The 23704-nt window shown below is 34.2% G+C and overlaps 3 protein-coding genes across 5 annotated transcripts; all 3 read left to right on the top strand.

The window, feature by feature from the left end:
- Positions 1–5856: 5856 nt before the first annotated feature.
- On the top strand, positions 5857–11497 carry LOC126715279 (uncharacterized). 2 transcript variants are annotated; one of them, XM_050415813.1, is made up of 3 exons: positions 5857–6615; positions 10090–10342; positions 10915–11497. In XM_050415813.1, exons 1-3 carry the CDS (start codon positions 6292–6294, stop codon positions 11304–11306), a joined length of 969 nt encoding a protein of 322 aa, XP_050271770.1. In that variant the 5' UTR covers positions 5857–6291; the 3' UTR covers positions 11307–11497. The 2 variants fall into 2 exon arrangements, with proteins under 2 accessions (XP_050271770.1, XP_050271771.1); XM_050415814.1 differs by having other exon boundaries at positions 5859–6615; positions 10918–11497.
- A 1534-nt stretch (positions 11498–13031) lies between these two features.
- Positions 13032–14743, top strand: LOC126715280 (fatty alcohol:caffeoyl-CoA acyltransferase). Its single transcript, XM_050415815.1, has one exon. The coding sequence runs from the start codon at positions 13064–13066 to the stop codon at positions 14519–14521; it is 1458 nt and encodes a 485-aa protein (XP_050271772.1). The 5' UTR covers positions 13032–13063; the 3' UTR covers positions 14522–14743.
- Positions 14744–20188: 5445 nt separating this feature from the next.
- Positions 20189–23411, top strand: LOC126715281 (polyadenylate-binding protein-interacting protein 5-like). Of its 2 annotated transcripts, none has more exons than XM_050415817.1 (3): positions 20189–20506; positions 22016–22471; positions 22969–23411. In XM_050415817.1, exons 2-3 carry the CDS (start codon positions 22040–22042, stop codon positions 23125–23127), a joined length of 591 nt encoding a protein of 196 aa, XP_050271774.1. In that variant the 5' UTR covers positions 20189–20506; positions 22016–22039; the 3' UTR covers positions 23128–23411. The 2 variants fall into 2 exon arrangements, with proteins under 2 accessions (XP_050271774.1, XP_050271773.1); XM_050415816.1 differs by having other exon boundaries at positions 20190–20523.
- Positions 23412–23704: the final 293 nt, after the last annotated feature.

The following is a 23704-nucleotide window of genomic DNA, read 5'->3' on the forward strand; positions in this document are numbered from 1 at the left end:
ATCTTTAAGTGTATTCATGCATATGCACGAGATTACAAGCTTGTATATATAACACATAATAAATATACCTAAGTCTTCATTGCATAGTTTTATCAAATTATCAATTCAAAATCCAATAATACGCATTATCATTACATACACAAGAAGGTTTATAATATCTCATTACATAATAAGGGGCACATTAATTTAAGATGAATCAATAGCTTAGCCAAAATAGGAAAATATTCATATATCAAATCAAGAAGAAAAATTATGATGAATCAAATCAATTGTTCAAAAATTCCCATGACAATAATATCAAATGAAAAAATCACTTTTCATATAAGGAAGATGGAAATTTTAAATATGGAGTAAGGACCAAGGAAAAAAAAGTTGATATTTTGTTCATGTTCTAGATCAAAATTTAGCTGAATGGACTAAAAAAAAAATTGAAATTTAGGATGAAGTGGAATATGAGAGTGATTTATATCGGTTAAGTAACATGTTCAAAATTTACCTGCCATTTCAACCTTAATGAACAAAATTTTAAACTTGGTCATACCACCTCGATTTGATTGGTCCCAATTTGTACATTTTTATTTAAGAGTAGAGTTATGAGCACAACATTTTCACAATAAAGTCTAGGTGGTAAGCGGTTATTGGTTTTCATTTGAGTTTATTTTTTGAAACATTTGAGTTTATTATTAACATTCACCTTTTTATCTACCATTAACAATTTTCCTCCCAAGCTTTGTTGTGAAATTATTGTGCCTCTAATTTTATTGTTTTTCTTTATGTTAAAAGGAGTAGATGAGATGATATACGACACTCATGATTTGACCGGTCTCGCTTGATTATCTTCCTTGCTCAAGAAGAGATTTTTTTTTTGGGGGGCTAAATTGCAAACTACACCCCTAAAGTTTGGGGCTATTTGGATTTTACACTTAGAAATTTCAGAATTTAAATCTTTCCCCTTGAAGTTCTATTCTATTTACATCAGCATCTCCACCATCTATATTTTTTGTTAAATGCCAAATAAGATTGCCACATGTGTTTAGTTCATCCAATAAAATGATACCACATCATTTTTATTATGTAATGTCATTTTTAATTTTTTAGGCTATGAAAATGATGTAATATCGTCTTATTGGACAAACTAAATACACATGACAAGTTTATGAGACACTTAACAAAAAGTATAGACGGAGGAGTTGCATATGCAAAAAGAATAAAAATTCACTAACCTTTGAGCACGCACGCGTGCTCAAAGGCTCTTCTATTTTTTGGATAAGGGTTAATTTAGAGGATTTATTATTGTAAGAACCAAGTACGGGACTTCTGGGCCTTAAATTACTTGGGCTCACAATTTATTTGTAGTGGGTTTGAGGATTTCTTACTTTGGGTCGTTCTCGGCAGAGAGACTCAAAACAACACTCAGTTTATTCTTTCTCACTTAATGGTTTTCCCTCTATTTTTCTGAACCCCTTCTTCTCCCCAATTTCTTCTATTTATAGCCAAGGTTAGTGGGGAGATTATGATTACAGCCACCATTAGTGCTACTAAAGGTCCAATATTATCTGGTTAAAGTGGATGTTTAGGTGAGAGGGCGGTGCAGCATTTATGACCTTAGAACTTGGTTCCTGCTTGATGGATTATGTTCGGCAACTCAGTTTCCCGTGCATATCATGAGTTTCCCCTGCATATCATGAGTTTCCCGGACACGGCCAATTCGCTTGCCTGGGAAAGTTAAACCGATCGTCTGTTGGAACTCAGACCCCAAAACTTGTTTTCACGTTAAGGCAGTGTCAAGAAGGGCGTAGGGTAACTGGACCTTTCCGCTGGGCCTGCATCCAAAACCGGTAAGGGCCTGGCCCAGGACCTATATGGGCTTGGGCTTAATGCCGGTATGGGCTTTGGGGTCTCGGTGCCGTACAATTATAATTTAGGATTACTACATTTTCCAATTATTAAAAAAGAAAAAGAAAAAAGAACCTAGGGGTGTGATGAGTATGGCAGATGTGTTTACAAAGAAACGTGTGTTTTTATTTTTTTATTTATTTTTTATATATTTTTTTTATAAATAGATAAAAGCAATTTGAAAACCATCAGGAGAGTGGTCCTGTTATGTAGGCAACACTTTAGTAGAAGTTAAAGATGTATCTACTTATCTAAAAAAAAAAAAAAAACTTGTATATATCAGAAACGTAGGTTGTTTAATTTATTTTTCTATTAAAAAAAAAAACAATAAACGTATAATTGTTTTGAAGAAGTGGGTTAGTAGGAGAGTGTTTCTATTTTGTAGGCAATGTTTTAGTGTAAGTTAGACATGTATTTTTACCAGACTATCCTTTAGTTTTGTCTTTATTTAAATCTAGGAGTGTAGGGGAATTTTGGAACAAAAAAAATCTGGTCCAAACAAGGGAAGCCCCTTAAATAGTAGTATAGATTATTTTTATTATGTCATGTCATTTTTAATTTTTTAGGCTACGAAAATGATGTAGTATTGTCTTATTGGACAAAGTAAACACGCATGAAAAGTTTATGAGACACTTAACAAAAAATATGGATGGAGGAGTTGCATATGCAAATAGAATAAAAATTCACGAGCCTTTGAGCACAGAATAAAAATTCACTAGCCTTGGAGCACACACGCGTGCTCAGAGGCTCTTCTATTTTTTGGGTAATGGTTAATTTAGAGGATTTATTATAATTTAGGATTACTACAAAAACAAAAAAAAACCTAGGGATGTGATGAGTATGACAGATGTGTTTACAAAGGAACGTGTGTTTGTTTTAATTTTAAATTTTTTTTTTATATAAATAGATAAAACAATTTGAAAACTATCAGGAGAGTGGTCCTGTTATGTAGGCAACACTTTAGTAGGAGTTAAAGATGTATCTACTTATCTATTAAAAAAAAAAACTTGTATATATCAGAAACGTAGGTTGTTTAATTTATTTTTTTGTTAAAAAAAAAAATAAACGTATAGTTGTTTTGAAGAAGTGGGTTGGTGGGAGAGTGTTTCTATTTTGTAAACAATGTTTTAGTGCAAGTTAGACATGTATTTTTACCAGACTATCATTTATTTTTGTCTCTACTTAAATCTAGGAGTGTAGGGGTATTTTGGAACAAAAAAAATTTGGTCCGAACCAAAAAAATTTGGTCCAAACAAAGAAAGCCCCCTAAATAGTAGTATAGTTGAGGAAAAGTTAAATTTTGAAATTTCAAAGTATAAAATTTAAACAACTCAAAAATATAGAGGTGTAGTTTTTGATTTAGTCTTTTATTATCTATACTACTATTTAAGGGCTTATCTTGTTTGGACCGAATTTTTTTTCCTAAAATATCCCTACATCCTTATGTTTAAGTAGAGGCAAAACTAAAGGACAATCTGGTAAAAATACAACCTTAACTTCCACTAAAACATTACCTAAAGATTTTTTTTTTCTTTTTTTTGAGAAGAAGTATATAACTTTATTAATGCAAAAACTTAAGGGATTACATCAATGTGAACTAAATAAGCAATGTTGGTAGCACCGACTCCATCCAAACTAAAAGGGGAAAAGATAGGGTCACTCTTTTGTTGATTTTCAAATTTATTTATCCACTTATAAATTAGATTCTCAAAATAAAAATTATATATAAAAAATAAAAAAACATAGATTTTTTTTTCTACCACCACTAAAAAATCAAAAGCATCATTGTACGCGAGGCTAGTTATTACTTATTTATGTATTAAAGGATCTCATTAAATAAATTAGTTTGTATATCGTGGAAAATGATGAAAAGCGTTTCAGGAAATTAGCCTATTTCGCAACGAGGCCAACAAATCATAAATGGAAAGAAAGAGTCAGTTACCATGCGTTTCATATCACAGGGTCAGGGTGGGTCCAAAGCTTGGCATGCCAGCCAATTGTCCTCCCATCCCGCAAATAATCCTTACTTTCATTCCACTTTCTTTTTACACATACGTAACCTCCGCCACCACCACGATAAAAATGCCTTGCCACCAAGCTTAATGGGACGCACACCAAACCAACCCCACATCGCAACGCTCCCATCAAATCCAACGGCTCACCTTCCCTCTCTCATAAATACTCACTCCTTTCTGTCCTATCTGAATCCTGATCCATCTAAGATTCTAAATCCACAACCCATTATCTTTTTCTTTTCCTTTTTAACAAACTAGGTGTCCAGAAGTCTTTGCTTCCTTGAGGGTATGCTGCTCTTGTTTTACACGCACTAGGTTTTTGCAAAAAAAAAAAAAAAATTTATAACTCATTATCTTTTTTTTTTTTTAACAAATAAGTGTCCAAAAGTCTTCGCTTCTCTTGAGGGTATGTTCCTCTTGTTTCACACATACTAGGTTATTACAAGAAAGAATCTTATAAGAGTAGCTCCAAGATATTGGTTAGATGTTTCAAATCTAAAATCTTATGAATATCATGAAACCTTAGGAACCACTAAACTAACATCTTAAGATTAACCTATTATCTTAAATATAAAGTGTTTGGAGAGAAATCCTCTCACTAAAAATAAACTTCTTTAAAAATTGGACAAAAAAATTAACATAGTTATATATTTTGAAAATATAATTATTGGATTGTATGTTATGCATGTTAAATTTCATTCAAATTAGATGTTATTTACTATTTAACTAATAAACTTATTATGTTTTATCATAATTTAAAACTACAAAAATTTGAAATTTAAACATTTAATTGATGAAATAGTTAATTGATCTTTGATCTCTTGAAGTATAAAAGATATAATAAGAAAATATAACGAGTGTTTGCACCCATCTATGTAAAATAGAAAAAGTTCCACATTTTATCCAACCAATCCCAAAATCCTCCTACATTATCCAATATAAAGTTGTGCAAAAATTCATTTTTCCTACCAAGGTGGTCACAGGACCACTCTAATCTGGAAAAAATTAATTATTATATATTAGTTATAAAAATTTTATGATTTTTTTACCCTTAAAAAAAATTGTGACCACCCTAAATTTTTTTTTAGGCCCAACATAATTAAATTTTGGATAAAGTTTGACAACAAACTTGGTTGTATCAAACTTTGTTGTAGACGAAGGCTACAAGTTCACTCAATATATATATATATATATATATATATTTTATTGGATTTGAATTTTGACAAATCCACCTTTGGATTACATTTTTTTTTCTTATACCCTCTATGTTTGCAAAGTTTCAAGAAGATTAAAGATTAATAGCTATATCATCAATTAAATGTTTAAATTTTGAGTTTTTGTAGTCTAAAATTGTAAATAAAAAATAAGTTTATGGATAAAATAGTAAATAATATCTAATTGCCATGATTCAACTATTAAATTTTCAAAATATATAGTCATGTTAATTTGTTTAATGAGAGTTGCAGTTTAAGTTTGTAGTTAAACTTTTGGCTTCTTAACAACATATTAGGCACTTACAAACAAAATGAAAAAGCTAAGAAAAATTTATTAATTAAAATTTTGAAAGAGATATAATTTGGAGTATTAATAATGAGACTATTAAGTAATAATTTCAAAATAAGTAAACTCGTAAAAGGAAATTATAAGATTTTATGTATTTTGCATGTTTTTTTTTTGTTAACATGGAATTCACTTTTTATTAGATTTTGTGTAATTTAAATTTTTTAACATAAAATTATATATTTATTAAATTTTGTTAAAATCAACATCAATAAAAAAAATATATATTTACGAAAAGTTTGGTAAGAAATTTTGTTATTATTTGAAATGTCTCATTATTCTAAATTTACCCTCAGCCTACGTGGCACGCTTACTTACTCGCCGAAGCCCAGCCCAAACTCCAAAGTCTCCACAGTCTCGCAAATAAAAGGAGACACAACTCAACAACTAAAGAGCGCGTTGTAGGACCCTTTGCCTGAGAGAGAGAGCTTCACAGGGATTATATAGATTACGTAGTGAATCAAAAAATCTCTTATATATTTTTCTCAGTGACCAAAACGAAGCGTTTTGGTTCATCTATCCAAACACTACAACAGTTCCACCACTATCACCATCTCTTTGCAGATCGTCTTTCTCTTCTCCGCCGATTCTACAATAACCAAAAAAGGGAAAAAAAAAAAAAATCTTATTCCTCTTATAGAAAACCCTAATCTGCATCTCTAAATTTATTGTTTTTATCTCATTTCCGATATTGCCCCTTCTCTCTGAAACTCAAACTCAAAGACTCGGTAAACATTATCATTTTTAACATTCGACAACAGTGTTTGGCAACGGGACTGAGAGTAAACCGGAAGCGGGATAAGAGAGCAGGAAAACCAGAATGGTTGGAGGTGGGAGCAGGAGAGATGAGTCGGTGGTGATAAACAGCACGAACGTGTTCGCGGCGCTCGGGAGCTTGAAGAAGAAGAAGAAAGACAAAGATCAAAGCCAGCAAGGTTCTTCGTCCAAGGCCAAGAAGAATGAGGAGAAGAAAGAGAAGGAGCTAATCTGGACCCCAGCCAAGCTCAACGTCAAGTCTTGGGCAGATGTCGATGACGACGACGAAGACGATTACTACGCCACCACCGCCTCCGCCGCCGCTCCTCCCGACTCGCCCTGGGCCGCCGTTGCCGTCAAAGAAAGCGACGCTGAGCCTGTTGATGAGGTAAAACTTTTTTTTTTTTTTTTTCTCATTTCACAATTCGTTTTCTTTCTTTATTTTTTTTATCTTCTTTTTGGTTCTGATATGTATGTGCATGTAGATTTTGGAAATGGTTTGTGGTGAGTGAGTAATTGGTGTGTTTGGATTCTTCTTCAATTGGTGATTTTTTTGTTTGTTTTGTTTTTCTAAATTTGGTTATGGTTTTGATGGTGATGCTAAAAATGACGATGCTATGTCGGAATTTGTTAATGTTTTTTTTGCTAATTTCAGAAAGGGCATTATGGACAATAATGGATAAGTTTTGTAGAATTTTGACGAGGAGAGTAATCTTTCATATGGACTGGTTTTTTTGTGTTATACTATTTTTAGAAATATTCAATTTTTTTTTTTAATAAAAAAATTGTGATTTAATGGTTAGATAAATTTGATGTTTGTGCGGTTTGATATGATGATTATATATGTTTTGAGGGGTTCTTCTATGGTGCTCACGATGATCAAAATTTAAGTGTTTTAATATTGGCATTTTGTTTATACTCGTGAAGGAATGGTGGAGATTAAAACACTTGAAAATACGTTGTTATTATGATGGTGGGTATCATATAATTTGCTATGTTCTGAGATGGACATCTTGGGTTTTTTAGAGTGTATTTTCGCTTCCTTTTTTTCCGCTGAGAAGCGTGATGGATGAATTTAGGAATATTGAACTGCTATTGAGCTTAATGGGAACCTAGGATCAAGAATTAAGGTAGCAGATAATGTTGGTTATTGTTGAATATGGCCGTTATTTTCATGAGATACCTGGTTTTCATTTTAAGAAAGAATGAGACTTAACTTTATGAATGTGGAGTAATAAATGTTATATCGTGATCTTTGTTTTTGAATTTTGTAATTTAAAGGATTTTGGTCGGATTGGTGAGGTGAGGATACGGTATCATTACGTGTGCTTTGGTCCATCATTTGATTGTTTAGTTTCACGACAAAGAACTTTGATCCTTCAAAGTGCACGTTTATTGGTCAAGCATTACGTGTGCTTTGGTCAATCATTTGATGTTTAGTTTCATGACAAAGAGCTTTGATCCTTCAAAGTGCACGTGTATTGCTCAATCGTTACATGTGCTTTGGTCTGTCATTTGATCATTTACTTTCACGACAAGGAACTTTGATCCTTCGAAGTGCACGTGTATTGGTCAAGCGTTACATGTGATTTGGTCAGTCATTTGATCATTTAATTTCACGACAAGGAACTTTGATCCTTCAAAGTGCATGTGCATTGCTCCCCTGGGTAAAGGGTTGCACAAACATGTTAATAATAGCATTGTTGTTGCCTTAAGAATGTTTGGTGTAGCCTACTTAATTTTGTATTTGTCGTTACCTTGAAAATTTTAGGATTAGATTGCTTCTATGCAATGATTATGACAGACATGGAAGATGTCTTGTAGCTTGTCGGGATCCATACTTTATGTCAATTTAACATTTGTTGGTGGCAGCAGCTAATAATGGAAGATATTGTTGGTTGATCAGTAGCTTCTCTTCTGTTGCCTCCACAATAATAGTATTTTCTTTGTCATCACATGGAGTTTGTCAAAATTAGATTAATAATATATAATGGACACGGGAAATGTAATGTAGTTTGTCGGTATCTAAGGAGTATCCATAGTTCTCATCAATTAAAAACGTGTTGATGGTGTCAAAGGACATGGTCAGTAGATCCATGTCTTTCCTTTTGTGGTGTTGGCAACCAAGCAACTGCATCTGAATGGATCAAAATGACAGAATGCTCCCTTTATAGTGTATATCTAAAGCTCTTAATTGTGTTATCTCTCAACTTGTGTAATTTATTGCTATGGATATAGATTTAGAATGATGTTCTGTTATCCAAAGTCCAAACATTTTTGGATGACCTTAATGGCGTGTTTGGATGGCAGGATTTGGGCACATGGATTTGGATTTGGGAGATTAAAATCCAAGTACCTTGTTTGAATAGTTTACAAAGGGTCAAGGATTTGGATTAGAAAAATCTGCCAAGGATTTTAAACCTTAAAATTCTTGAATTCAAAATAACTTCTAAACCCGTAGAATTTTAGAAATCCATATGACATACTTAAATATTTATGGATTTGGAATTAAGGCATTTCAAATCCGTCACTTTAAAATTAAAATCCAAATTCAAGTATCCAAATGCAACCTATATGATAGCCTTACAAGCATTTTAGATGAGGGCCTTACACTGATGACACCCAATGTACATTCATATATAGCCCAAGAAATGGTTGTGGACCACCAAAGTGGGTGGGGCTTTTGAACTAGCCAATCAGGTTGCTAGAGTTGGCAACAACTAGTTTGCTGGGTGTTTGGTGAACTGAGCAACCATAACTTGGCCTTAGATATAAGTAAGAGAGCCTTGTAGCTCAACTGGTTGGCACATCTTGGTATTTCTAACTGAGACATCCAGAATTCAAATCCTCCCACCCTCAAGTATGGAATTATCAAAAAAAAAAAAAAAAAAAAAAAAAATTCTATAGCAACAATTTTTCTAAAAATAGTCTAAATCTATTAGAGATAGTAATATGTTAGAAATTAATAATGTCAAGGAGATCAGTATTTGGTTTCATATCTGAATGTACAACACAGGAATAGTTATTCTATGTGCCTGATCTTAGCGCCTTACTGGTTTGTAAGAATCTTAATCAGGTCTTGTTTTCATAATCAATTGTGTGTGTAACATACCAATTTATTTAATTATTTTTTTTTATAAAAATAAAAAAATTGGAATTGGTTGGTTTGTGTGGATAAAATATCACATTTAAACTGTGGGCAACCACTTTTCCCAAATCAGTTATACAGATTATGGTGCCAATATATATTTTTTTCCTTCATAGAACTTGAATTGAATTTTTTTTATTAGGAAAAAAAATCTAATTTAAATTGAAGATCTCTCTCTCTCTCTCTCTCTTGATAAGTAAATAGAAGATCTCATAATTAAAAGTACAAAAGAAACAATAATGGAAGGAAAATGACTAGTAGCACTGAAATCCGTCATAAATTGTTGAAAACCAATAGAAAGAACTTGTAGCTTACCGAATATAGTGATCAATCAATCGACCCAACGATATATGAAAATAATCTTAGCCAAAGCAGTCAAAATATTTTAGCGTTTACTCAAATAGCAATTAAATTATACAAAGGCAATAACTATGGTAAGAGTTAAGATATCGATGACACACTTTAACACTTAATGTAGACCAAAGTTTAGAGGAATTAAGGAGTTGCTTATTACAACTAGATTATTCTTGCATTCTACATTTGTATTTATTTTTTTAATTTGTCAACTAGAGCTATCATTTTTCCACCTGAGGTGTGGACCGTGAAATGTGTAATTGCAGTAATTGATTTGTGACCGCCCTATTTTTCATGAAAACTGCATGTTGCTCTAATTACATTAAGTAATTTTTAGATTTACTAATATTTGGATATCAGGAAACTGAAAGTGAGGAAGGTGATGAAGTAGATGATGATGTTGAGGAAGAATATGAAAATGAGCCAGGGGCAACACTTGAAACTGCTGAGCCTGTTATTACAAAGCCTCCTGAGGCTTCTTTGGCTCCTAAAGATGCAGAAAGGCAGCTTTCAAAGAAGGAACTGAAGAAAAAAGAGCTTGAAGAACTCGAAGCTGTTCTTGCTGAATTAGGATATACCAGCAAAGAGACCAGTGGCCAAGATGATACCCATGGTAATTTGGCATTTACTTTCATATGTAGGCATAGCATTTGGTTTTTTCTTCTGCTAACGAAGGATGTTCAGGATTATTTATTAGCAATGTACTTAATTTAAATTATGAAATTGATGCATTATCTTCTAAAATTTAAACACCCATGTTGTTAAGAAGTTCAGAAATCCTGAACGATAATAATTTAGTTGTTATTTAAGTAGAATTAATTTTCATGTGATAAATGGGTTATCTATATAATGTTAGCAATCGTGTCTATTTCGGGACTAAGGCCTTGTTGGCTGCTTCTTGTTATTATATTCAACATTATAATTATAGTAGGACAGGAGGCAGTAATTTATTTGTCCTTCAAAATATGAAGTTTGTATCTACTGGCCGTTTTTTGCTATGAACATAAATGCTTTCTTTTGGCTAATAATTAACTTTTGCTAGAACTACTACTGATCAATTTGATTGTTCTATTGGCATGTCTCTCCTAATTACATTTAATTTGTTTGCTTTGTTGATTTAATTTTTTATTTTTCTTTTGGCTGATTACCTCGTGGTTTTTCCTAAATGAAATGATTTTGGCGTAGCAGGTATTTCACAAGAGAAGAAAGCAGAGAATCTAAATGGAGAGTTAGATAAGAAGGAGAATGCTACAGGGGAAAGCAAAAGTGCAAAAAAGAAGAAAAAGAAGGATAAATCTTTAAAGGAGCTAAAAGAATCCCAGGACCAGCCTGATGGCACTGATGCTGGAAATGCAACAGAAGAAGCTGCTGGGAGTGAGAAGGCAGAAGATGCATCTTCTATTGATGTTAAGGAGCGGCTAAAAAAAGTTACATCTATGAAGAAGAAAAAAACATCAAGCAAAGAGATGGATGCTGCTGCCCGAGCTGCTGCAAGTGAGGCTGCTGCTAGAAATGCAAGGCTTGCTGCAGCAAAGAAAAAGGAGAAGAATCACTACAATCAGCAGCCAGTGCGGTAAGCTGGCGAGATCCTTGGTTTTTGTAATTTCTTTTTCTCATATATGAACATGTACTCTTGGTTCATTTGGTGAATGCAAAATAAACATTGGAAACTGGTTTTGTGAAGTTGAGTTTCATGAAGATACTTCTAGTTTTACTTCAGGCAAAGGGTAAAAAAAAGGTTATTTATATATCTTCCGTTGTTTTGTCATCATTGTTGTTGCTTATGTGTATCACCTGATCTTGAATAATTGTTGCTCCATATTGATTTCAAGTTGGTACTTGGTAGTAGTCTTCTTTGGCTGTTGCTTACATCCAAAGTGTTAGTTTGTGTGTTTATAGGCATGATCAGACAGGTTCCTATGTAGATGTCAAGGTGCGCACAGCTGAAATTTGAGCTAGTAAAGATTTGAGAGATTGGAATATAGGATGATTTGGTTACTAACCTAAGGTCCTTCAAAGAGTTACATCTTAGGGTATGTTGGGAAATTGGAAGTTCATAAAATATATTTTTTCTAAAATTAGGAAGCAAAGAAATATATAATTTAACTATTATATCATTTAGCTTTTATTTCTTTTTCCTTGTAATAGGAATAAAATTAGTCTTTTACATCGATTTATTTTTTTTGATAGGTGATCTTTTACATCAATTTCATTAAACGAATATGTGTTTATCCCACTTTTGGGAGGAATTCAGAAGGGTTGGGATGGGATTTATCTTCCCTCCTAGTCATTTCTTTCTTTCCCACTAAACTTCCAAACATGAGAATGGATAAAATATTCCGTAAATTTCCCTTTCAGTTCAGTGTAGTTCATTCCTTTCCCTCTCTCCTAAGCAAAGTTGTTATTGTTGATCATGGGTATATCTCCAGGTCACTTCAGATCTTTCAAATTATTTTATATTGAATAAGGTTACTACTTGTCAACTTGGTAGTCTTCCAAATTATTTCTTTTTTAATGTGTTTGGCACATGGTAATCTTCATTATAAAATTTGCCTTTTTGGTTTTTTTCTTTGTGGGTGGGTGTTCCATATTTTCTTGATTTCTTCTACTTATTACATGTTGGCATGTTTTTCCCTCACAAGTTTTGGGATTTGTGATCATCTAGTACGTTAAAATAGTTTGGATTTTGGAATTTAGTCATGCACTCATTGACAAGATTAGAGTAATAATTTGGTGAACGTGCAAGGATGATTTTAAGTGAGAAAATGATGCACCTTAAGGAACGGCAGATTCAGGTGATAGAATAAAAAGAACGAGTAAGATATAACTTATTTATAATGATTTGGCAATTTTTATCCAATAAAATTATAATCATTTGGAATGATCTTATTTTTAATTATTTATGAAATTAAATGTTTACAATATTTATGAAATTCATCACCATACAGGATTAATTATTAAAAATTGAGTTATCTTCATGATGAAGTTGCAAATACGTCAAGATTCTGCAGGATTAATTCCATTGTGACCGGATTAAAATAATACAGTAGTCTTATAAAATTTCATAGTTCCTAAACCTCATTTCTTCGTGTAGCTTTATTATGGTTGTGCGAGTAGGTCTGTCAAGAAGGTACGGATTATAGGTTTGTTTGTTAACAACAATTCAATAAAAAGAGAAGCAGGTGAATATCACACAAAGACGCAAATATATTATCAGTGAAATTCAACAGATTAATCAAATTGATAATTTTCAGTTCATGAATGATATCACCACCAACTGCTCTACACCAATATAACTTTATAATCCCCATCTATTTAGCCCAAACATCTTTGTATGTCAAAGCTAAAACTTTCTTCTACAAATGCCACCGGTTGGTGTGGGATCTCTCAGCACTCTCTCATGGATCTTCCGTGGGTTCAAGAGCTCCATTTCACTCACCTGAAAATTGCTATAACCATTGATCGTATGTTTCCTGTCATGCCCTCAGGGCCTATTCCTGCTCAGCCAGGTGACACCCTTTACCTCTCTAACCTCGATGACATGATTGGAGCACGTGTTTTCACTCCTACAATATATTTTTATGAGCCTGCAGCTGACATGAATTCCAGCCAAAAACCTGTCATGAAAATACTATGTGATTCTCTTGCTGAAGTACTAGTCCCTTACTATCCTTTATCAGGCAGGCTTAGAGAGACCAAGAATGGAAAGTTAGAAGTGTTTTTTGGACCAAACCAAGGAGTACTCATGGTTGAGGCACACTCTAAAATGGCCTTAGCAGATTTAGGAGACCTCACAGTGCCAAACCCTGGTTGGGAACCCTTGATCTTCAAGTTCCCTGATGAGGAGCCATACAAAGTTCTTGACATGCCATTAGTCATAGCTCAGGTAACCCTTTTTAGCTGTGGTGGCTTTAGCCTAGGATTGAGACTTTGCCATTGTATTTGTGATGGACTTGGTGCCATGCAATTGTTTAGGGCATGGGCTGCCACAGCAAAAGCAGGTACCATAATAGCAAAACCTGAGCCACGTTGGGAAAGGGAAATCTTTCTACCTCGCAACCCTCCACTGGTGAAATTTCCACATGTTGAGTTTATGAGAATTGAAGAGGGCTCAAGCCTGACTATGACTTTGTGGCAAACCAAGCCTGTTCAGAAGTGTTACCGGGTTAGCCAGGAATTCCAGTCTCATCTGAAAACTCTGGCTCAACCAGATGATGTATGCACTACCTTTGATGCTATGGCTGCACATATATGGAGATCATGGGTGAAAGCACTTGATGTCAGACCACTAGACTACGAGCTTAGGCTTACATTTTCTGTCAATGCTCGCCAAAAGCTGCATAACCCACCATTAAAAGAAGGGTTTTACGGCAATGTGGTGTGTGTGGCTTGTGCAACAAGTACTGTCTCAGAGCTTGTGAATGGCCAGATTTCGGACACAACCTGTGTAGTTCGTGAAGCTCGACTCAATGTTTCAGAGGAGTATTTGAGGTCTACAGTGGATTACATTGAGGCAGTCAGGCCAAAAAGGCTTGAATTTGGAGGGAAATTGACAATTACCCAATGGACTAGATTTTCCATTTATGAGTCTGCAGATTTTGGATGGGGAAGGCCAGTATATGCAGGCCCTATAGACCTGACTCCCACACCACAAGTTTGTGTCATCCTCCCAGAAGGAAAGGCTGATCATCATGGGACAGTGGTGGTATGCATTTGCTTGCCAGAGGCCGCTATTGATAAATTTACTGAGTATTTGTGTATGATGGATTCAAGCAATGCAAGTCATATATAAATACTAATAAGCTACTACATTAAGATGATGCTTTGAAAATAAAGCATCAAAGCATGATGCATATAGTTCATAATGATAAATACTCGTTCCAGTTGTCTCAACAAGGTTGACGTTTTAATGGCAACATCTTGGAGAATAAAATTCATTTTGATTTACTACCTGGTGCTTGCTCCCCTTCCCATCTGTTTTAGATTTCCTTTCAAAGAAAAGTTGGGAAGGTAAGACGTAGCTACCTTCAAGTTCTATGTTTCGATTAGCATTTGATTGTCAAAGAATCTATTGAGACAAATGTTTATATGCTTACTTTTCAGTATGTTGAATAGATGTAAAAGACCATTTTGCATAGTTCCCCTCTCCCTTCTCTTTAAGGATTTGAGATTTAAGAGTGTCTATAAACCCCCCAACTAGTAGTTTGGTGGTGTGCTCATTAGCCTAGGGCGTGACGTAAACTTAGTAGTTTTAAGTTCAATCCACCACACTATCGATTTATGGGATTTTTGGAATATCTCATGGATGGGGTGGAATAGTCTAGCAAAAGACACCACACCACTTTCTTATATATATGAAGTCACAGTCACACTTGTAGTAGGTATATGGAAAATTTTAGTCCTAAAAAGCTTTAAAAGATCACCATAATGATGTTTTTAACCAGAAGCAAGACTTACCAAGTTCCAACCATTGTGGATGGTCGGATGGTTGGTCAAAACTCAGAAGTACTCCAATGGTCCAGTTTTTTTTTTTTTTTTTTTTGAAGAGGACACCATCCTTAGCTTTCATTAAATAGAGCTGGACTCAAAATACAATGCTTCAATCACTGGAGGAGGGGAATCCTCCAGCCAGATAAGTTCCTTAGGTACATTCTTGGCAAACTTAGCTAAAGCATGGGCTGCTGTATTTGCACGCCTTCTTATACAGTGCACTTGCAACCACCTAAAACCACTCAGCAGACAGAGAACATCCTGTATAACATGGCCTACCCCAGACGAAAGCCTTTTCCTCAACTTAAGCGCCGACATGACCATCTGATTATCTCCCTTAACCACCATCTCCGAGAAGCCACACTTCATAGCAAACTCGACGGGCGCGTTGACAGGCAAGAACTTCGGCTTTCTCACTACATGTCACTAGCGGACCTTTAGCTGATAATGCTGCCATCACTTCTCCATTTTCATTGCGAATAATAGCTCCCATTCCAGTCGCATCAATCTCCTTAAAGATTGCGGCGTTGAAATTCAGTTTAAGCCGAGATGAGGGTGCCTGAACTGACTTTTCATGGATCATAGCATTACGTTGATGCCATATAAACCAGGCTTGGACAAGAAATAGTTCAAGCTCCTCGGTGGACAGCCTAACGATTAAATCTTCCACTAACTGAACCATCTCATCATATCCCCCCGACACTTCTGTAGACGTGTTGTACTACCTGCCCAAATGTCTTGTGCCAGTCCACAATTCCATAAAGCATGAACACCCGTTTCAGGTTCAGTCAAGCACGCTACAAATCTGTTGTCCTCTCTTATCCGCTTCTTTGACAGGTTTACACGTATTGGCAAAATATTATAGCAGGCTCGCCAACCAAAAATCTTGATTTTATTTGGCACCTGTAGCTTCCAAAGAGTTCTCCACACACCTCCTCCCACAACACCCTTAGAGCATTCAACCCAATCCTGCTCTTTAGCCAACCTACATGCCGTATGGTACCCCGTCCTCACTGAATATTCCCCATATTTTTCAGCTAGCCAAAACAGAGTGTCCGAAGTATACCTGTGACTAAGGGTATACGCAAAATGGCTTCAGCCTACTCCAATGGTCTAGTTAGATACAGATATTTAAAAGGAAATTTTAAGAGTGATGGATTAGAACTTCTCATACCTTTGATATAACTTGGTTTGGGTATTTATAAGGGTTATCCTAAGAGCATAATGAGAAATTTCCCTCTCCATTGATTTTAGAGATTAGGTTAGACATCCCATGTATCTTAGGGAGTCCTTGGAGGATTGGGTGAAAATCGGCATCCCTCTAGTCCCTTTGGGCCACAAGACAAATGGCAAAACTTAGGGATAATTTTTTATGTACTATCTTAAGTTTCCAGTTGAATACAACTACATGATTGTATTGGTCAATACAATGTAGTAGTGTGCAGATATAAATAAATAAACAAAAAAATACAATAAAGATAGTGTTAGCTTGTACTTCCAAAAAAAATATAAATAAAAGACTGTGTTAGTTTTTTAAGGATAATTAAATTTAGTTATATGGTCCATTGGTCATTCCAACCGAAGGAATTGTACCCAAATTTTATCCAAAAACAAATTACCATTCAAATAACATTAAATACAACTGTGGTAGTTGTCAACAATAAATGTTAAAATGAAACTGGTTTGTGCTTCGTATGAAAGTTAAACGTTATCCCCATGTTCAAATCGGAATAATTCCCTATTTGTTCATTTTCCAATTCTTCTCCCATTCTTATCGATCAAGATAAATTCTTTTAGCTATTGCACCATGCAATAGCACTTTTGATGACTAAGATTGAAAGTTGAAAAAAATTACTTTTAATTCAACCCTTGAATCAAAACTTTTAATTTCAAACTTAATACTTTTTTTACTATTTTACCTTTTCAACCTTTTCCTCTCACAATGACATGGTGCAATAGCTCACCTAATCCAAATCCGCTGTAGGGACCCTTTCTTTATGCCTTGTGACTATCATTACCATTTTACCTTTGACCACACTGTGCTTAATCAACTGGCCTGTGATCTTAATCTCAAAGTTTTCATCCAACTTAACTTGGAAGTGGTATTGACTATCGCGAAACTTGTGTCCTTCATTAAATACTCATTATATCATACTTACGCAAATAATTACACTTGACAAAATAGACCCAAATTTTATTTTTTGGAGTTAACAATAGTACTTGTAGGGCCGGGGAGCTTACGATTCGGCCCACGCTCTATCCGGGCTCAGGGCCTGTGCCGAGGAGGTAGTGTGCCGAGGACGAATGATCAAAGGCCGAGGGGTTAAGGGGAACAGCTGAGGACGACCCTATCCTCGGCACTCCAAGACTTTGATGAGAAGCGCAACGTCTTAGTGAAGGCCATCCCCAAATAATCCCCTGAAGGGGATGTGAGTGGAATAGGGCCCACATGGAGGTACGGTACAAAATAGGTTCAAGAAAAATACGTCCCCTTCGCATTAAATGCACCGGCCAACGTCCTGATCATGTTAATGAGAAAAGACGCTTGGACGGTGTAACTTCGATCCTCGCAACTAACAGAAAGTAAGAGGGGATAACTGATGGGACAAGTACAGAAGTGAGCACCTGCCTGACCAACAAGTGGAGGGCCAGGATCAACCAAGAAGGACTATATAATGTAAAAGTTAGTGTGCAAAAAGGGGGCTGAGAAAAATGGCCAAAAACTAGAGCCTCCCAGCCCGCCTCCAGGAGAAAGACTCCAGGGGCGAAGACGACTTAATCATGTACGGATATCGCGAAAAACCCACCGCCTGGTGACCAATGACTAGCCTTTCAAACCCATGCTCTACAAATGATATTGTTTGGGCCTTTTTACGAGCGAGCCCAACACTGTTATGGTTCGTTACGAATCGTGTCCTTACAATACTTATTAGAACATAAACAAAAATATTAATATTAATGTTTAAAACCAGGTTTAGACTCAAACTTATTAACTTGACTTGAACCCAACCCATAAGAAAAACCGTTCACCTTGTACCAACCTGTTTTTTAAAGAAGGTAATTTTTTTTTAAAAATAAAAAACCTTTTGTTTTTTGTTTTCTAAATTTCAAAGATGATATGCAAAGTTAGATGTTTTTTCTTTTAGCATTGGTTCGTGGCATTTATTATTTATAATAATAATATACCGTACCTTAAAAAAATTGTGGTTCAAGATCTTTAGTATTTTTTTCCATCGATTATGGTGTTGATATCATTAGTGAATTATATACTGTGTAAACTTAAGAATTTATATATCATTTAGAATTTATTTTTGAGTACTTTGTTATTTGTTTTCTAATTTGTATTGAAAGGAAGACAAACACAAAGACAATACAATCATTGTTATTATCTTTCTTATTGCATGTACAAAAATATGGGTCAACCTGTAACCTGATTAACTTGACAACTCGATAGATCCAACTGACTCACAACTTATTTTTGATGATCCAAAACTAATCTCATCTGTAACTTGACCCAACATGAATTGTTTGGTAGGTCTACCCTACACATGTCTACTAAAAATAAAAAGAACCGACTTATTAAAAAAATTGAAAATTTTAATGTTGTCTATAATTCCACTGGTAAATATATATTTCAAAATCTCTTATCTATATCTATATATAAAATCGAAACCTTTGAAATTCTCACAATTTTCCACGTCAGCACAATGTTTAAATAAAATTATTTTTGTTTAGTCCAAACTTAACAAGGAATGAAACTTTATCTCTCTAATAAGTCCAACTTAAACTTAAGCTCATCATTATTATTTTAAAACAAAATTATTTTTGTTTAATCAAAACTTAATAAGGAGTGAAACTCTATCTCTCTAATAAGTCCAACTTAAACGTTGATAATCTACATAAAAACAAAAATTCTGATAGGACAAAAAAAAGAAAAAAGAAAAAGAAAAAGAAAAAAAAGAGACTCACATTAGATGTTGAATTTGGGGATTCTATAATTTTTGAAGTTTTATGTCTTGGGGTTTTTGGTATCTGCGTCTCAGTAGGTTGATCTTAATTATTCACCTTAAATACTTTTTATTTAAGTTCATGTGATTTTTTGTTTTCTTATTAAAAGTTATGATTTTTGGTTGATTAATTATTTGTTTGGATTAATTTCAATTAATTATTTGTTTGGATTCAATATAAAATATAATGGAAATAGGTATTATAATTTTGATATTGTTCCATGTTTTGAATTGTCTATATTGTTATTATTATGAGAAAGTCATATTGCTATTAAAATTTGAAACTTGGTGTGTCTTCCTCATATCATAGTCTTTGTTTATATATTTGCAGTTTATATTAGTTTTGAGTGTGTGTATATATAATTATCGAGAGTTTTGTTTTATTAATTTAAGAATTATAAATTACTTTGTAGGTTTTGGTAACTATGCACTTGTAACTCAATAACATTCAATGTTAGACAACATTTCTAAATTGTGGAAAAGTATAGAAGTTAAATATTTCATCATTTTTTTCAAAGTTAATAGTTTTTTCGTGCATCGCATGAATTAGCAACTAGTATTTAGTAAAATTGTCTACTAATAATTGTCTTAAACTTTTTCCAAAATTGTTAGCAATGTAAAATAAATAAATAGAGATACAAACTTTTTTATAATATTATTTATAAAACTATTAATATGGTGAACGGTTATTGACAAGTGAAAAAATGATACTTCTAGTAATGTTAAACGAGAGCCAGTAAAGAGTTTGTAAAAGTGTTTTAGAATATTTTGTGGATTATAAAAAAGAATAGAAAAAGAAAAATCTATAGATAGGCAGACGCGGAGCGCGCGTGAAGCAGTAGGTAAATAGTGCTGGACCCCACACTATATATATCCATCGCCACCAGCCTCGGGATGATCATGACACCACTCAACATCACCTATAAAAATACACGTCATTATTCATTTATTACAAGCTTTTGCCTTTTTCTTTTCTTCGCTCCAATCCAAGTCCAACCCATTCCAATCCAATCACTGTTCAATTTCCCCGATTCAAGTTTCTCACACGTTACTCACACTCTTCTCTCTCTCATTCTCTCATCCCAACCGTTCGACTCACTCGGTAACTCGGACGATTCTTGCGGACTCACTCACTGTCTCTGTCCTCTCTTTTCGCTGTTCGATAAAGCTCAAGGGGGCTCAAACTAGGGTTTACGCTGCGATCCTTAGACAAAAAACGCAACGGTTTTCGTGCGCTGCGATCCTTATTACTCCGTTTGTTTGCTGAGAAAAAAGAAAAGGTGAAGGTCAATAGCAAGTAAGGAACCTAATTTTTTTTTTTTTTTTTTTACTTTTTCACAGTACTTGAAAGCTACTACGAAGATGGAAGAAATCTCTTCTGAGTTGCACTTTTCACATTTGCTTATTCTCTGTTTTTCTTTCCCCTATTTGCTTATATTTGATTATCATCTGTTTGCTCGCTGAGAAAATGGAAAACAATATTTTAGTCTCTGTGATTTTGCTTTTAATCACTCAACTGCGTTAAGTTTCTTTTAATTTAATTTTTAAATTTATATTCAGGAAGACATGGTAGAGACTAAAACCTTTGAAAATTGATGGCGATGATCATAGTGAGAATTATACCATCAAAAAACGTAGAAGTATTATAGGATTTTCTATATATGTATGTGCGCGTGTGAAAGCAGGGATGAAATTTATGGAGTTGTGAAAGTGAGATTATAAAGTTTATTCTTCGTGATAGTTACTTTGAATTCTGGATGTGAATTGTAGAAGATTATAAAATATTTAGTTTGGAATCGTTTGAACTATATATTACTTTTTCTTGCTATCTTTTTGGGTTATTATATTGCTTGTTTGAATACAGAGGGAATTGGTGGAAATATAATAGAAAAAAGAATATAAATTAAAAACTGAAAATTGAAAACTATATTAGTTTATTCATTATTTTTACATTGATTATCAGCCTGGAGCGCACTCAATATAACTTTGGATATTGAGTTGCAAATTTTTAGATATATAAAAATACCTGTGCCTTGCGTTATATACTAATTCTTGCGCGGTTAGTTGAGGAGGGTTGCAACAACAACAATGTCTTAGCACAAAATTTTGGGGTTGGCTATATATATATAAATATGTATTATGCTCTACTGGCAATAGAAATAGATCCATATTTTGTGGTTAAAGTGATAGCCTGGCATCCTTTGTGGTGCCCCATCTCTGTGGTTCGAATGGAAGATAGAGCAATATATATATTTGACCACATTTCTTATGGAAGGAGAAAGTGCCATATGATCTTGACTCATTGGTAGGTACCATATCCACCAAATTAGGGTGGGTTTATAAAGAAACACAGGTTAATGAATCTCTGTATGCACTATCTATTAAACATTTGTAAATGATGATAGTTCTTGAAATACAAATTTATATATGTCCAGTGTTTTAAGAAAATATCAGGAAATTATTAAAATATTTGGCCTTGATATTTTTTTTCAGCAAAAAGTATGTATGCATTGTAGGATAGTGGCACCCAGCAATGCTGATAATTTATTTCCCATATGCTTACCAGATATAGGTGCTGGGTTTTTAAACATACTATTTATTAAGATAATTTTACGGAATCGTTGATGTCTTTGGTTTTCACATATTTTCAATATGCAATCTCATACAGGGATATTTGTATATATTGAAGACCATCTGGACTTTATAGATTGTTATGTGTTATTTTTCTTGGTTGGAGTTTTTATTATTAGTGACAGTACTAAATTATTCTACTTGTGTTCTTTCCACAGTTTTGAGTTTTTTTAATTGAGAAGATGAAGCCAGGAATGTCATCCTTAAATCCAAATGCAGCATTATACATACCACTTCACAAGCAAGAAACAAAGGATAAGAACCAAGTTTCTGTGTTAACAACAGAAGATTCTTTGAAGAATGTTGGTAAGACTGCTTGGTCTAATTGTCCTCCTAATGGCCCTGTTGGAATGAATCAAAGCTATCCCCAAGCTGGTGCTGATTATGACATCCATGACGTAAATGAACTTCTCATTAGCAATGATTTCACAAAGAAGGGTGTGCAGAATTCGAGTGAACTGACAAAAAAACAGTGTGTAGATGAAGATCCTGAGATGGATCTGGCTTATTTGGCAATCATGTTTCCCAATATGTCAGAGCAGTCCCTTGCTGATGTTTACTCTGTTAATGAGGGCGACCTGGAAACCTCTATTGATATGCTGAATGAACTAGAGGTAAAAGTGTATGCTTTGGAAAGCCTTTACTTCAATTTATAACACACCAGTGATTACATATGATGTTGTTTTCAATGCCAATTTGCTTCTTGAACGACTGCATTAATAAAGTGCAGGGAGGACACTCCGGTCCACCATTCCCACCCTTTCAAAAGTAATATATTTGATGGATGGTTAGATGAGTTTCAATCTTTACAACATAGTAACATTAAGTGTATCCAATTGGGTAGAGGTGTTACTTTATATGCTTATTACTTTGCCATTATATGCTTATATGCAACAACTTTGGTTTTGTTTCTCCTCCTTTCTGTTTTATGTAATTCTATCGTTTATATTAGTAATGAATTAAAACGGTGATTCAAGGTTTGAATAACGGCATCTTTGTGTGGTGTCTACAATTATGCTTTTGCCTTCTCTGTTGTTTTGAAATGTGATCATAGAATTTTCTTCTCATTTATTTCTGATCTTTCCTGCTCTGGATTGTTTCAAATTTGCAGTTATCTCCTGTTGATTTCTCTGAACATCTGCCTAGTAGATTGGACATTGGTGATGTGTCAGAATGCAAAGTTACTGAAGGTTCTTCTATGAACCAGAAGATCATTTTCTCTGGGGAAGCCAGTGGGTCTTCTGCTGGTCCTTCAGGTTCAAGCTTCTAATTGCGTAGACAGATAAGATTGATTTTAGAGGGAGAATGGCTGTGCCTTATTCCGAAGTTGTAGATAAAGTAAGAAATAGATTGATTTCATAAAGTAAGAAATAGATTGATTGCATATTCAGGCTTCTAAGACATGGATTTTGTTTCGTGATATAGATAATCACATTCACAGTTTGTAGATAAGTAAGAAATATGCATTCCATATTGTTTCCTAGATTTCTTAACTGGTTATCCCTTTATGTTACAACTCAACTTTTTGTTTAGTGCAAAGAAGGATATTTCATATTTTCCTTGTTTTACTTCTTACATGTTAATTGCTGGCGAAAGAGACTTTGGTAACCTTGCCCTATTGCTGCATGGCGCCATTGGCTGATTTCCATTGAGGCTGTAATAGAAATAGAGGGAAATCAATTCAACCAAAATCTTGAGACTATAGTTTGGATTTAATTATGTTATAATAAATTTCTCAGGTTGTTTATCTTTTCTTCGTGTGAGATTTCTGTTCACGCGGGTGCGGTGCCTGGTCCATGGGCCCATTATTTATCATTTTTCAGCAAGTAATGTATTGCAGCACTTTA

This window comes from Quercus robur, chromosome 2 (assembly GCF_932294415.1).
Source record: "Quercus robur chromosome 2, dhQueRobu3.1, whole genome shotgun sequence".
NCBI classification, from domain to species: domain Eukaryota; kingdom Viridiplantae; phylum Streptophyta; class Magnoliopsida; order Fagales; family Fagaceae; genus Quercus; species Quercus robur.

Bases quoted from the DNA above. Each gene is read 5' to 3' on its own strand.
- LOC126715279 (XM_050415813.1), top strand. From the start codon at position 6,292: ATGGTTGGAGGTGGGAGCAGGAGAGATGAGTCGGTGGTGATAAACAGC. The intron at 6,616-10,089 runs GTAAAACTTTTT...TTTGGATATCAG, and splicing joins ACGCTGAGCCTGTTGATGAG to GAAACTGAAAGTGAGGAAGG. The intron at 10,343-10,914 runs GTAATTTGGCAT...ATTTTGGCGTAG, and splicing joins TGGCCAAGATGATACCCATG to CAGGTATTTCACAAGAGAAG.
- LOC126715281 (XM_050415817.1), top strand. From the start codon at position 22,040: ATGAAGCCAGGAATGTCATCCTTAAATCCAAATGCAGCATTATACATA. The intron at 22,472-22,968 runs GTAAAAGTGTAT...TCAAATTTGCAG, and splicing joins ATATGCTGAATGAACTAGAG to TTATCTCCTGTTGATTTCTC.
- LOC126715280 (XM_050415815.1), top strand. From the start codon at position 13,064: ATGTCAAAGCTAAAACTTTCTTCTACAAATGCCACCGGTTGGTGTGGG.